The 14,060-nt window shown below is 49.6% G+C and overlaps 1 protein-coding gene and 1 long non-coding RNA gene across 2 annotated transcripts in view; one reads left to right on the top strand and one right to left on the bottom strand.

Annotated features, from left to right (window-relative positions):
• RAB20 (RAB20, member RAS oncogene family) overlaps nucleotides 1-1,051 on the bottom strand; it is a 32,713-nt gene extending 31,662 nt beyond the window's left edge. Inside the window, exon 1 of the mRNA XM_060079988.1 lies at nucleotides 614-1,051. Within this exon, the coding sequence (XP_059935971.1) occupies nucleotides 614-785 (172 nt within the window). The 5' untranslated portion in view covers nucleotides 786-1,051. The remainder of the gene's footprint in view (nucleotides 1-613) is intronic.
• Nucleotides 1,052-1,144: 93 nt separating this feature from the next.
• Nucleotides 1,145-13,437, top strand: LOC132477615 (uncharacterized). The gene is made up of 3 exons (XR_009530297.1): nucleotides 1,145-1,263; nucleotides 6,080-6,202; nucleotides 13,110-13,437. It is a non-coding gene; the product is annotated as an uncharacterized LOC132477615 (long non-coding RNA).
• Nucleotides 13,438-14,060: the final 623 nt, after the last annotated feature.

The raw sequence follows: 14,060 nt of genomic DNA on the forward strand, positions 1-14,060 counted from the left end.
TTAAAAATGCTTCTACAGACAATCACTTCAAAACCCCATAACACATATGAGCCTAGATCACGCGGCTGATAAGTGGAAAATGCAGACATGCCTGGCACTGAGGGAGGAGACCTGAGGTCTGCTTCCTACTTTCCTGCCTAAACCTCAGGGAGTTCAGAGCCTCTGTTTTCTCTTTTGTGAGGACAGGTAATTTACACTAGCTCTGCTCAGCCCTCAGCAAGGCTGTTGTGGATAGCAGCTGAGATCCTGTCGGTGGGAGCACTTCAATGCCTCTGGTTGCCACTAGCTAGCTGGCTGGGCTGGGTGCTCTGGCACACAAGTCACCAGCACTCCCTGGAGCCCAGGGTGTTCTCCTGGATTGTCGCTAAGATGCACCTAGTGTATGAACGGTTTCCCACCCAGCAAAGGAGTCCAGTAAGAGGGGCCAAGGGGGGTCCCACACTGTGACTAGGGGCCTGATCCCGGAGATGCAGACACCTGCGGAGCAAGGGCCGGATCCTGTGTGGGGCAGGACACGCCTGCCCTGGGGGACCCTGCCCTGGGAGACCCCGACCCTGAGGGACCCCTGCCCCGGGGGACGCTTCTCTCCAGCTGGAAGCCCCTCACCCCTCACCTGCAGTGTCCCAGATGGAGATGTTGAAGGAGCGCCACTGCTTCAGGTAGAAGGCGCCGCCCACCGTGCTGACCGTGTCCGGGAAGCGCCGCTCCATGTACCTCTGCAGCAGCGACGTCTTGCCCACGTTCATGTCCCCCAAAAGTACGATCTTCCCGTCGGGCTTCCTCATCTTCTGGCAGGAGGCACCCCTCCCTTTTTCCCGCGCCCTTCTGGCCCGTGCGACCAGGGTGCGGCTGGAGCAGCCGGACGCCCCGAGGCTGCTCAGACCCGGGACTCGCGGAGACTCGGACTCGCGGGGACCCCGAATTTGCGGGCACCCTCTCCTCCGGACGCCTGGGAATGCGGAAGAGGAAGCGCGTCTCCGCGATGGGCTGGAGCCTGGGACCCAGCCCGACGGCCACCTCGGGCGTCCAGACCGCGGCGGTCGGCACCAGGTCCAAGGCGCCCCGGCCCCGCCCCCAGCCCCGCCCCCAGACGCCCGGCGCCCCGGGCCTCGCCTCGGGCCCCGCCCCCCCACGTCCCGCCCGCGCCGCGCGTCGCACCTGGACCCCGCCCGCACCCATGGACCTGGCTCCTGGGCGCACCCGCGACCTTTCCCCGGGGCGGGCGGTGCTTTCCGCCGCGAAGCGATTGGAAGACTCGGGCAGGTGGGTGCGCCAGGTCGGGCGCCAGGTCGGGCACCAGGTCGGGGCGGCTGGTGGATGGAGAGCGGCGCCCCAGGAGGCGGATCCGGGGTGGGCGCAGCGCAGGGACACGGCCCGGGCCTGCTGACCTCAGAGCCCCGCGGGGGTTACGCTCTAGCCCGGCCCCCCAGGCTCTCCTCTTCCGTGGTTTCAAGTGTGGCCCCGGGGCCGGGCGCACGGAGTTTTTCTGGAGTGAGCGTCTGCGAGGACCCGTCCTCCGACTGTTAGTGATTAGGACGGAGGGGCGCTTGCTAGTGTCGTTTTTGTTTGGTTTGGTTCACTTTGGCAAGAAGACGATTATGCTGTTTTCTATTTGAGAAGTGGACAGCCAACGCCACTTAAAACTTTGGAGTGAGAATTTGACTTTGGCAGTTGCGATGACGACTAAGGAAACCTTTCCATCTTCTTTCATGGAGTGAACCTCGAAATGCTTCTAACACACTCGGCCTGTGGGACTCGGTACTTATTTGAGACAATGGTGATGCTCTAGTGTGAACACCGGGAGGCGCTGTTTGCCGAGGCCGCGCCGAGTCCTCGGGTTCCCTGCAGAAGTCGGGGGCGGCGCGCTGAGACTCAGACGCGCGCGGGTGGGGTGAGGGCGTCTCAGCCGGGGAGGACCGGCCTTGCGCAACTCCTGCCTTGCTCCGTGTTTCCTGCCCCGCAAATCAGAGCTCTGCCCACCCGCTCCCAACCTTTTTACAGGACCTCTCCCACCCCCTTTCCCTCCAAGTCCTTACCCTGCTTTATTTTCTCACCACTCTGTAATAGAGTTGCGCTGCTTATTCTCCGTGCAGTATCCCTCTCTGGAAAGTAAGCTGCGTGAGGAAGGGACTGTTTCTGTTTTGCTCCTCACTCGGCCTGGTGAAGAGTCTCCAGCACATAATAGTTGCTCAAGAAAGCTTTGAGTCAGGACGCAGTGGATGAATTCACCATCCTGGTGAGGCCAAAAGGGATTTCGGGCAAACGTCACCACCAGCCCTGCTCCACACCTCGCTCCTCTGGTGGTTTAAATTTCCCTAGGGAGAGGGAGCGTCTTTTAAGCTAATTCTGTATCCCCCAGCTCACTAGACCTTTCTGGGCGGCTCCCTCGTTCAGTAAACCTGTGGACGTAAGCCCACGAGGGCGGGGCTTTTTGTTCCTTTCTCTGGTGCCTCCCAAGTGCCTAGAACTGGAACGCAGTCCCCGCTCGATCAGTGTGTGTTTGAATAAACGTGTTGGTTTGCTGAAAGCTGTCCCCACTTGAAACACTGATGTTTTCTGAGCAGGATTTCAGGGGCAGTGCTGATCCCAGCCCCTAGGCCGCTGCCTGGCACATGACAGAATTCACTCAGCAAGTTTGTTTTAAAAAAAAATTTCTTTAATTGTCCAGCACTTTGAAAAACTAAATTTAACCAGGAGAATGTCCCCATATCATATTTCAACCACTCCTAAAAAATGCCTTGAAGACTGATTCCTTTTCAAGAAGCAGGACTGAGGAAGAAGTTAAAAGGTTAAAAGTCTGTTTAAACTAGCCATTCTCATCCCGAGTGCAGTGTTTTTTTCTGCCTGCATTTAAACCACTGACCTAACAGCGTAATCCTTTTACCGACTGCTTAGATGAAAGGTGCCCAAGGCCAAGAAAATTATGTAGTTCCTTTTTTAAAAAATGTATTTATTTATTTATTTATTTTTGGTTGCTTTGGGTCTTCATTGCTTCATATCTCTAGCTGTGGCAAGCAGGGCCTACTCTTCGTTGCGGTGCGGTGCACAGGCTTCTCATTGCAGTGGCTTCTCATGTTGCGGAACACGGGCTCTAAGGCACGTGGGCTTCAGTAGTTGTGGCTCGTGGGCTCAGTAGTTGTGCCACGCGGGCTTAGTTACTCCGCAGTATACGGGATTTTCCCGGACCAGGGCTCGAACCCATGCCCCCTGAATTGGGCAGATTCTTAACCACTGCACCACCAGGGAAGTCTCTGTAGTTCCTTTTTAAATAGATGCAAACTGAACAATTCTGGGACTGTCCACAGTTACAATAAAGGAAATAAGCAAATGTGGTTGCTTCTGTTGGATTTTGCAAAGTGGCTTGGAAGTTTATAGGTACTTTGTTGTGGAACAATTCTATCTTTTAAAGTACTTTCCTCTTAAACAAACAAACAAACCCTGGCTATGTACATGTCTTTGTTCAGCAGATAGGAGTTGAGAAGCTAAGCTCTAAGCCCTGACCTAGGGCTAGAGCAGTAAGAAAGACAGCCAACAAAATAAACAAGCAAAATATATAGTGTCCTAGACAGTTATTAAATGTTTGATGGAGAAAAACTGAGCAGGGAAGGTGGATAGAGGCCTAGGGATGGATGCAGGGGTTCAGTTTTGAACAGGATGTCTGCAAAGATGAAGTTTCTGGAGCATTAGAATGAGGTTAGGAGTTAAACATGCAGTTATCTGGAAAAGGAAGGGTTCAGGTACAGAGAGCAGTGAGTGCAAAGGCCCTGAGGTGGGCTCCATGGGAGTACAGAGCAGGAAACAGAGCAGGTGAGCTGGACACCAGGCCCATGAGGAAGGGGGGCGAGTGGCCAGAGAAGGTCATTAGGACCTGTGGTCATGATGAGGGCTGTGGCTTGTACTCTGAACCAGGTGGAAGGGTGCCCGAGGCCTCTGAGCAGAGAAGAGACATGATGTGTCCTAACACCTTCCTGCTGTGTTGAGGTGGCCATGGCAGGTGCATGGACATGAGGGAGAGACAATGGTGGCTGGGATCAGCGTGGTGGCAGAGGAGTGATCAGCGTTGCTTACATTCTGGATGTATTTTGCAGGTGGAACGTACAGTATTTGGTGTGGATTAGACGTGGAATACAAAGGGTAGGAGGGGTGGGAAGGGAGAGGGAAAAGAAGGAGGAGAGGGAGGGAGGGAAAGAGAGAGGAGCCAGGAGCTAGCATCTGGACAGGTGGGTACCACATACATCTTGCTCAGCTCTAGAGGAGCAGCCGTCCATCACTAGAGCAAGGCTTCCCGACCTCAGCACACTGACGTGTTGGACCCGATAATTCAGTTGTGGCAAGTGTCCTATGGATGTTCAGCATTGCCCCTTGGCCTCTACCTACTAGACAGGAGGAGTGACACCATCGTGTCCCCCATTGTGACCACCAGTCAATGTCTCCAGGCATTGCTGAGTGTTCCCTGGGCCAAAATTGCCTTCAAGTTAGAACTGCTGCTCTAGAATAATACCGATGCACTTTAGGATTCATCATTAAATGTCTTAGAGGGCTTCCCTGGTGGCGCCGTGGTTAAGAATCCGCCTGCCAATGTAGGGGACACGGGTTCGAGCCCTGGCCCTGAAAGATCCCACGTGCCGCGGAGCAGCTAAGCCCGTGCACCGCAACTACTGAGTCTGCACTCTAGAGCCCGTGAGCCACAGCTACTGAAGCCTGCGTGCCACAACTACTGAAGCCCATGCGCCTAGAGCCCGTGCTCCACAAGAGAAGCCACTGCAGTGAGAAGCCCGCACACCGCAACAAAGAGTAGCCCCCGCTCGCCGCAGCTAGAGAAAGCCTGCGTGCAGCAACGAAGACCCAATACAGCCAAAAGTAATAAATTAAATAAATAAATAAATAAATTTTAAAAAAATAAATAAATAAATAAAATAGATGTCTTAGAAGTGAGCATCACTCATTAATTATTTTGAAACATATCTATTGAGATATTTGTAAATATTATGGAAATCTCCTATTTGTCCCACATAAAATAGTGACTACTATTTATTAGTCACCGAGTATGTATTGGGTTCATTACCTATAACTCTCTCAGAGTGTTAGGAACTTTCTCAGAGTCACGCAGCTGGCTCGTGGCAAAGGGCATGTGTCTAATCTTGAGGTCTTACCCTGTGCCGTGCTATCTGGGCCACGTCCCCAACATTTACATCCACAAAATACTGATTCCCCTCCCTTTAGTTCACATCTACAGAACCCACATCTACTTAAGAACAAAAGTGATTCATATAGAAGCTGTTGTCCTCAAAATGGTCCACAGCGGCTGAAGATGCCCCCCTCAGGGTGGATAGAGCAGGTTGGGCTGTTATGTCCTAACAGTATGTATCCCAATATACATATATATATATATATACACTCTTTTTCAGATTTTTTTCCATTATAGGTTATTTCAAGATACTGAAAAAAAAAAAAAAAGGGAATTCCCTGGCGGTCCAGTGGTTAGGACTTGGTGCTTTCACTGCCGTGGCCCGGGTTCAATCTCTAGTTGGGGAACTAAGATCCCGCAAGCCTAGAGGCGAGGCCAGAAAAAAAAATAAAGATATTGAATATAGTTCCCTGTGCTTCAATAAATTTAAAAAATTATATTTTGTTTATATGCATAACTGAAACACTTTGCTGTACACCTGAACCTAACACAACATTGTAAATCAACTATATACTTTAATTAAAAAAAGAGAGAGAGAAATTAGGCAAAAAAAATCAACTGGTCATTAGTGGTTTTTCTTCGGTTAGTGGCCTATTTATAACTCGTGCACATTTTTCAGTTACGGTACTACTATAGTTTAGACAGTCTTCAAAATTAAAAATTGGGGGTCATATGTGTATTATATGTAAATAAATTTCAAATATATATAAATACAAAACATACCTAAATTATAAACATGTAAATAAATTTCTATGATATATACATATACAAAGCTTATATGTATATATTTGTTTACATAACTATGTCAACCTGGCTTATGGTGATTTTTTTTTTAATGTGCAAGTATTTTTTATTTGTAAGTAACCAAATCTACCAACTTCTCTTGCATAGTGTCTGGCCATTTCAATAACCATCTGATCCACTAGATTTCCTGCTAAAGACCTAGTGTCAGCTGAGTGAAAGGAAAGAGCATGAGAAGAACTCGATCTGAAATCCAGAATGGCCACTTTTTAAGTAAGCAACTCTGGGCAAATATTCCTAATCGTCATGCACTTTGGTTTCCTCGTCTATCAAATGTGGACGATACTGTCCCTCTCAGTGTTGTTGTGACATGTGATCCTCTACACAGGGTGCACAGTAAATGTCAGGTCCCTCAACCCTTCCTCTGTGGGAACCCCCTCAATTCAACAGCACCCCCTTGGGCAGCACCACCCACAGTCAACAGGATGAATCAGGCCCTTGGGGACTCCAACCTTACCCCAGCTTGGGCGGGAAATAGTGGGTATTTGTCGAGTCTGTTTCACTTTTCATTTCCCAACACCCGCCCCACTCCAGAGTTTCTGCTCTTCTTCCTCTTAGAATTCCCTTCATCCTCTTCCCTTCCCAGAAGTCAAGTTGATGACCTGAGGGCCGGATCCCCAGCTGTGCTCCCAGCGCTGCACCTGCTGGAAGGCTCACACCCCAACATTCCAGGCTTCGGAATCAGTGCCTCTGGACCCTTGGCAGGGCTGCTGGGGGAACCAAACTTACAGAAAGACTGTTAGGCTGAAACATCTACACACAGATTGGGGGGAGGGGGTACCTAATTGAGAACATTGAAAAATTCCTTCAAATGCTTGAAAAGAGTAAAACAAAATATCCGAAGCTGTCATGATCAAATAACTGCTATACCGGCTGGTAGTTTATATCAACAATCTGCCGAGACCACTTCTTAGATTTCAGAAAATATTTTCATCTAATTCAACACTGTTGCCTTCTAACAGCTCATTTTCTACTTATCGTAAAGATTATCCTAAAACTCCAGAGCAAATTGAATGGAATTTTATAGAAATGGGAGTAAAATCAAGACAAACTCCCCAAATGGTAGATTTCTGACAAAAAGAGAATCTTCTAAACTATAAAACGTGGGGCCGTCAGCACAGAGGGGAGATCACAGATTCTGTCTTCTGCACCATCTGCCCGTCTTCGCCCTCTGCATAGACACTGCTATCCCTGCCCTCAATCACACACACTTCAGGGAAATGTCAGGATTATTCCTGCCCACAAATCACATGACTGGTCCAGGATCAGCACTACAGCATCTTCCTTCATGGTTTCTTCCAAGTCATGCCATTCTTTCTACCTCTAGTCTGCTTGATCCAAATCTGGGTGATCCCACAGGTAGACCCCCAAACTGTGGCTTATCTGTTCTATCCCAACACTGATTGCAGGATCTCTCAGCCTGGGATGCTGGTCTTTAGGTTTCTTTTCCCAAACAGACCGCAATTTCCTTGGGGACAAGTGGCTGACTTCTTTTCCCTGGTGTATAGGTTTGCCCGGGCTGCTGTAACAAGTACCACAGGCTGGGTGGCTTAAACGGCAGACGTTCCTCTCGCGATTCTGGAGGCTGGACGTGGGAGATCAAGGTCGGCCTGGCTCTGTGGGGCATCCTGGTGCTGCTGGCAGAAGCCCTGTGCCCACTGCCCTGTCACTGCCACAGCGTTCCTTGTGGGCCGAAGTCTGGACACAGGGCTGTGCGTCTTCCTCCCTCGTTTCTGTAACAGATCGGCTTGGTCTGTGCTTGTCTCCTGACTGACCTTCAAGTCGGGACCTGGTCATAGAGGACGTGTGCCCCCAGAAGGACTTTGAAGGGACTCAGGACAAAGAAAGAAGGGTGGGAGCGCAGCACTGCTGCCGGGCTCCGTCTTCCTCCGTCAGGCCTCAGCCTCTGCTTCCCTGGGGTCATGGGCCTGGCTGCAGGTGTGGGTATGAGTGCGGGTGTAAGTGCAGGTGGGGTGCAGGTGTGGATGTGGGTGTATTAGTGTGAATTCAGCTGTGGGTGTGGGTGTAGGTGTGGGTCTGGGTGCAGGTGTGGGTGCAGGTGTGCGTGCAGGTGTGGTGCAGGTGTGGGTGCAGGTGTGGGTGTAGCTGCAGGTGTGGGTGCAGATGTGAGTGCAGGGGTGCAGGTGTGGGTTCAGGTGGGTGCAGCTGCAGGTGTGGTGCAGGTGTGGGTGCAGGTGTGGGTGCAGCTGCAGGTGTGGTGCAGGTGTGGGTGCAGGTATGGGTGCGGGTGTGAGCTGAGCAACCCCTCTGGTTTCCACCACACCTCCATCTTTGCTCACAGGCGGAGAAGGCCCTTTTCCCTCCGAATGGATGGTTTCACCTGGGCGCTCCTGGACATAGGACGCCTCTTCTGCTTTCCTCTAAGCCTGGGGTCCTTAGTGTCTGGCTGTTCCCTGAGGTCCTAGCTGGGTCTTAGAACCTGGTCACAGGGAGGGTATCCCTTGGGCCCGTCCCCAGGTCTCAAAGCACCAGGCATCTAGACACAGGAACTCTCTGACCCCACTGCACACCCACTGACTCAGAAACTCTGGGTGGGCCCAGGTGTGGGGTTTTCTCAAGCCCCCCAGGTGCGTCTGGGCAGCTGAAGCCTGACACTCCTGCTAACACCTGGGATGATCTCCCCAGCGACTCCGGTCTTGGTCTCTCATCAGCAGACGGGCCACTCCTGCTCTGTTCACAGGCAGGGCAGCGTTTGCTCAGCAGGTCAACATCCCCTCTGACGTTGCCCCAGGCCTGGCGATCATCTGCGTTCAGACATTCCTCGGTCCTTCCCTGTCATCTAATATTTGGGTTTAACAGCTCAACTTCCTCTTGTGAAACAACGTGAATTTCCCCAACCAGACAGAACAGGAACTGAAATTGGTTGCTTTCGATTTTTCAGTAACTGCTCGGCCTTTTGAACTTTTTTAAACTTTGTACGTGAAAGTCTTCCAAAGTGTGCTCATCCGTCCACTGTCACCTCTTCAAGCTCACCGTCTGTCGGCATCTCGGAGGAGAGGGCTTTTCATCCTCTGGGAAAGCATCGCTTTTCCTGGTCTCGTGTGGATACGCCCACCTGGGGATATTTCACTTCCCACCGTGGACGTGACTCGTTTTCTCATCCCGGCTGGACGCTCAGCTCCATCTTCGGGGGGTGCCGTGCGGGCTGCTTCCCTCCCGCTCCGTCCTCCCCACGGCCGCAGAGCTCCTTAGCGCTGAGTCTGCGTCGTGCTGACTCCTTCAAGGAGCCGGCTCCCCCTGCACCTCATCACCAGTGACCCATCTAACCGTCACACAGTCTTCCAATGCATCTTTGGCCTTTGACCCTGTTTCCCGCTTCCTTCTTTGTGGAAATCCATCCCGTGGCCTTCCCACCTTCCTGCCTACACGGCCTCCCCAGGACCTACCCTTGATCATGGGGGTTTGCTTTTTTTTTTAATTTTTGATTGGAGTATAGTTGCTTTACAATGTTGTGTTAGTTTCTGCCGTACGGCAAAGTGACTCAGTTATACGGGTGCATATATCCACTCTTTTGTAGGTTTCCTTCCCATTTAGGTCACCACAGAGCATTGAGCACAGTTCCCTGTGCTGTACAGTAGGTTCTCATTAGTTATATTTTATACATAGTGTCAATAGTGTATATGTGTCCATCCCAATCTCGCAATCATCCCACACCCCCCTTTCCCCACTTGGTGTCCATAAGTTTGTTCTTTACATCTGTGTCTCTATTTCTGCTTTGCAAATAAGTTCATCTGTACCATTTTTATAGATTCCACATATAAGTGATATTATACAATATTTGTTTTTCTCTTTCTGACTTACTTCACTCTTTATGACAGTCTAGGTCTATCTACACCTCTGCAAATGGCACTATTTTCTTCCTTTTTATGGCTGAGTAATATGCCATTGTACGGGGGTTTGCTTTTTAAATAAATTGGCCATATGTTTAGGTATCCTGTAAGTCTTCGTGCCCTGAAACTTCTGTTGCATATAAAGTTACTTAGCTTTCCTTGGAATAGAACTTGGGCCACACTGGAATCACACCTAAATCCTGACAAGAGTAGGCATGTAAAAACAGACCTTCTTAAAGACTCTAGAATTTCTGATGGTCTGAAAAGTAAAGAAGAAACAATGACTGAATTGGGCCTACAAGAAGATGGCAACGCCCATCTCAGGATTTTAAGCCACTGCTGTAGCTGGAACCCTTAAGCAACCATTCAGTCTAATCTCAAGATTTCATAGTTCCCGTAAATTTCTTAGATTGCATCACCATGAGATTTGGAGGCCTGACAGGGAAGAGACAATCAGACAGTCCCACACGTGGGCAGAGATGGCGCAGCACACAGCCGTCCTCAGGGTCCAACGTGGGGCATCTTGCCAACCCTGGGACACCCCCTTGAAATCTGGACCGCTGAGTCAGCGGTGGGGGCCTGAAAAGTTACCAAGAGGCAGATTAACAGGAGGAAAGAAAGCAAGTTTTATTCACACGCATGTGAGTGTGTTCAAATGAAGGGGCCCCCTGAGCAGCTGGCTAAGGGGGTTTATATGCCAACTTAATAGGGGAAAGGGAGGGGCAGAAAGGGCTGCTCTGGGGAGACAAATGAGCTTTTAGGGGGACACCTGGGAGCTGCGGCGACTGTGATAATGTTTCTTTGTGCAATTTCTCATCCCTGTGTGAAGGGTCAGTCTCCTTCCCCCAAGAGGGAATAAAGTGCTGCCTTAAGCCAGATAAAGGAAGCTCCAAAAAGGCTTCTTTCTGCATCGGCTGTCTCAGGTTAAAATACTCTTCATACCCACTCCGTGGGGCTGAGTGAGTCCCTCCAGGACCAACAGAGACCTTGCTTAGGGTTTGACCAGAAGGACCACTCCTCAGGGGCGTCTGCTCCAGGCTCAAGGAGTTGTCTAAATAAGATCTCGATGCCTCCAGCAGGCCAGAGTTTCAGCGTTTCCCTGCAGAAACAGGCAAAGATTCCTGTGCTCTCTTCTAGTAATTTACTTTTCGTTTCCAAGGCTTAACGATACGTACTTGCTGTGGACTGAATATTTGTGTCCCCACCCCCAAATTCATACGGTGAAATCCTAACCCCATGCACGGTGATGCTGTTAGGAGTTGGGACATTGGGGGGAAGATTGGGTTGTGAGTGTGGGGCCCTCATGAATGAGATTAGTGCCCTTACAAAAGGGAACCCAGAGAACTCCTGTCCCTCTTCCCCATGTGAGGACACAGTCTGGCAAATGAAGAAGTGGGCCTCACCAGACACTGAATCTACCAGCGCCTTGAACTTGGACCCCAGCCTCCAGAACTGTGAGACATACATTTCTGTTGTTTATAAGCCATCCAGCCTGTAGCATTCTGTTACAGCTCCCTGAACGGACTAAGATAATACGTTTTTTAGACGACCCATGGGAAATAAATGTGTTTTCATTTCCCAAAGGCTGACTAGAGTTTTGGACTGTAATTGGAACAGATGGGAATCTGAAAACAGTGCTCTCTTCCTGTGAACCCACCAGAGGTAGGAGGGCTGCCCCTACCCCACTGGCTGTCACCCATCTTTAAAGAAAGGCACCGTGCCACTAAAACTCTGGTTTGAGACTCTCATCATTTATATTCAGTAATTCATCCACAGTGTGGCTCTCAAGTATTTTCAGATGTTAGCGTATCAGATTTTTGGTCCATCCCCGGGCTGCCGTATTTACCTTGTCTTCTACCTCCCTTATCTGATTTAATTCTCTATTTGTCTGGCTCTAACTGACCATTGGTAACTGTACATTAGAAGACAGAACAAGAAAATCTTTTTCCAGGCACTAATCTTTTAGAACCATATCTGAGAGTCAGCGAGGAGAGCTGCTCAGATCTGCATTCCAATTGCTTTTTATTCTTTCCATGAGCAAGTTCTTTTTATTGCACCACTGGACAAACATTTCCAAAAGAGATCCAGTTATAATGATTAAGGAACTAATTCTAACTTCAAGCTACTTGAATAAATATTAACATGGGTCTCAAATAATTTAGGGGAACTGTAAAGAACTATTTATAACCTGAAGCTAATTTTTAAAAATTACTTACCACTGGACTGAGTCTTAGGTTTTGAGAAGTGGGCAAACATAGCGGGGTTCTACTTAATTTTTATTGTCTTGTTTGTGTTTTCCTGTATTTTTCACATTTTCGATAATACACATTACTTTTGAGAAGAGAAAAAGCAGATCTAAACTTGAACTTAAATTTGAACCTGGGAAAATAGGATGGACGTTTATGGGAAGGACCAAACGAACAACTTAAAATTCATTGTTTACTTTTAATTGCAGTTATATTTCCTTGCACCATTCAGAGTATTTACTGGCTTTGGGAGCGGGGGTGGAGGAAAAGTATGGTTACTGAAGTGTGTTTAAACTGCCATATTACGGTGCTAATATTCTGAAGTGTCACTGTTCTTAGGACTTTGCTCAGCACTTATACGACAATTCTTAACAACTACTGCTTGATGAGGGTGAAAATATTAAAAATGTAGGTTGAAGCATATGAAATTGCTGGTGTTTGAGCTTTTGTGAGCTACTTTGGTAAATTCACTGCACATTTCTTGAGTGCACAATTGGAGAAGTTTGACAAATGTGTTCAGTGGTGGGGCCATCACCACAATCCAGATAATGAACATGTCTGTCACCCCAAACCCTCCTTGTGTCCTTGTCACCCTCCTGCCCCGCCCTCCACTGCATAGATAGCCCACCATTTGTTCTCCATTCACCTGTCAGGTATTTGGGTAGTTTCCACTCTGCTACTATAATAGAACTGCCGTGACCATCCATACAAGTCTTGGTGTGGACATGTGCTTTCATTTCTCTTGGGTAAAAGAAGCCTGGAAATTGAATGGATCATATCGTAGGTACATGTTTAACTTTCTAAAAAAATGCCAAACTGCTTTCCCAAGTGCTTCTTGCAATTTATGTTCCCACTGGCAGTGGTTGATAGCTCTAATTTCTCCACGTCCTTCTAACATTTGGTGTGTCCGTCTTTTAAATTGCGCTCATTCCGTGGGTACACAGGGGAACTGCACTCTGGTTTTGGTTCGTATTTCCCTGCTGATGTTGAGCATCTTTTTGTGGGTGTTATTGCTATCTGTAGATCTTCCTTGATGAAATGACTATTCAGGACTTCCCTGGTGGCTCAGTGGTTGAGAGTTCGTCTGCCAATGCAGGGGACGTGGGTTCGATACCTGGCCCGGGAAGATCCCACATGCCGCGGAGCAACTCAGCCCGTGAGCCACAACTACTGAGCCTGCGTGCCACAACTACTAAAGCCTGTGTGCCTAGAGCCCGTGCTCCGCAACAAGAGAAGCCACTGCAGTGAGAAGCCCACGCATCGCAACGAAGAGTAGCCCCTGCTCGCCACAACTAGAGAAAGCCCACACGCACAGCAATGAAGACCCAGCGCAGCCAAAAATAAATAAATAAATGCATTTTTTAAAAAAGAAAGAAATGACTATTCAGATCTTTGCACAGGTAGTACTATTTTTTAAAAGCCCCGCAGATGATTGTAACGTGGGGCGATGATGGAGAGTCACCGAGACCAGCCCAAGCTCCACAAACACTAATCCCCGTGGCAGCTTCTTGCGCCCCCTACTGGCGATGGAGGGTAGTACCCTCCCTTATCCAGGTTCAAGGAGAGGGTGAATCCTTCCAGGGCCCCGAGGACCCTTCTGGAGCCAACCTCAGCACGAATCTTTTAGGAGATGTAGAAGTGGAGAGGGATGGCCGCCTCCTCTCTTCCTCACACATGCCCCCATCGGTTTTCTGCTCCCTGGGAGTCAGTGGAGATTCTGAAGTTTACCGAGGTGATGCCACCAAGATTCTTTCAGGCAACTCAGGGGTGAGGATCCCAACTCCACAACCCCTTTCCCCGAGATGGGTGCTTGGAGGGTGTGTCCTGGGGCCACCTCTGGGCTCGAGTTCACGACGACCCGTGGACCTGCCACGGTAATAGGCACTGGGTGTTCATTCAGAGTACGCTGGAGGGTCAGTGGGCGGGAGGGAGGAGGGATTGCAGGGTCAGCCTCCTGTCCCTGCCCCACCCGAA

The sequence above is a fragment of the Mesoplodon densirostris genome, chromosome 17 (genome assembly GCF_025265405.1).
Source record: "Mesoplodon densirostris isolate mMesDen1 chromosome 17, mMesDen1 primary haplotype, whole genome shotgun sequence".
NCBI lineage: Eukaryota > Metazoa > Chordata > Mammalia > Artiodactyla > Ziphiidae > Mesoplodon > Mesoplodon densirostris.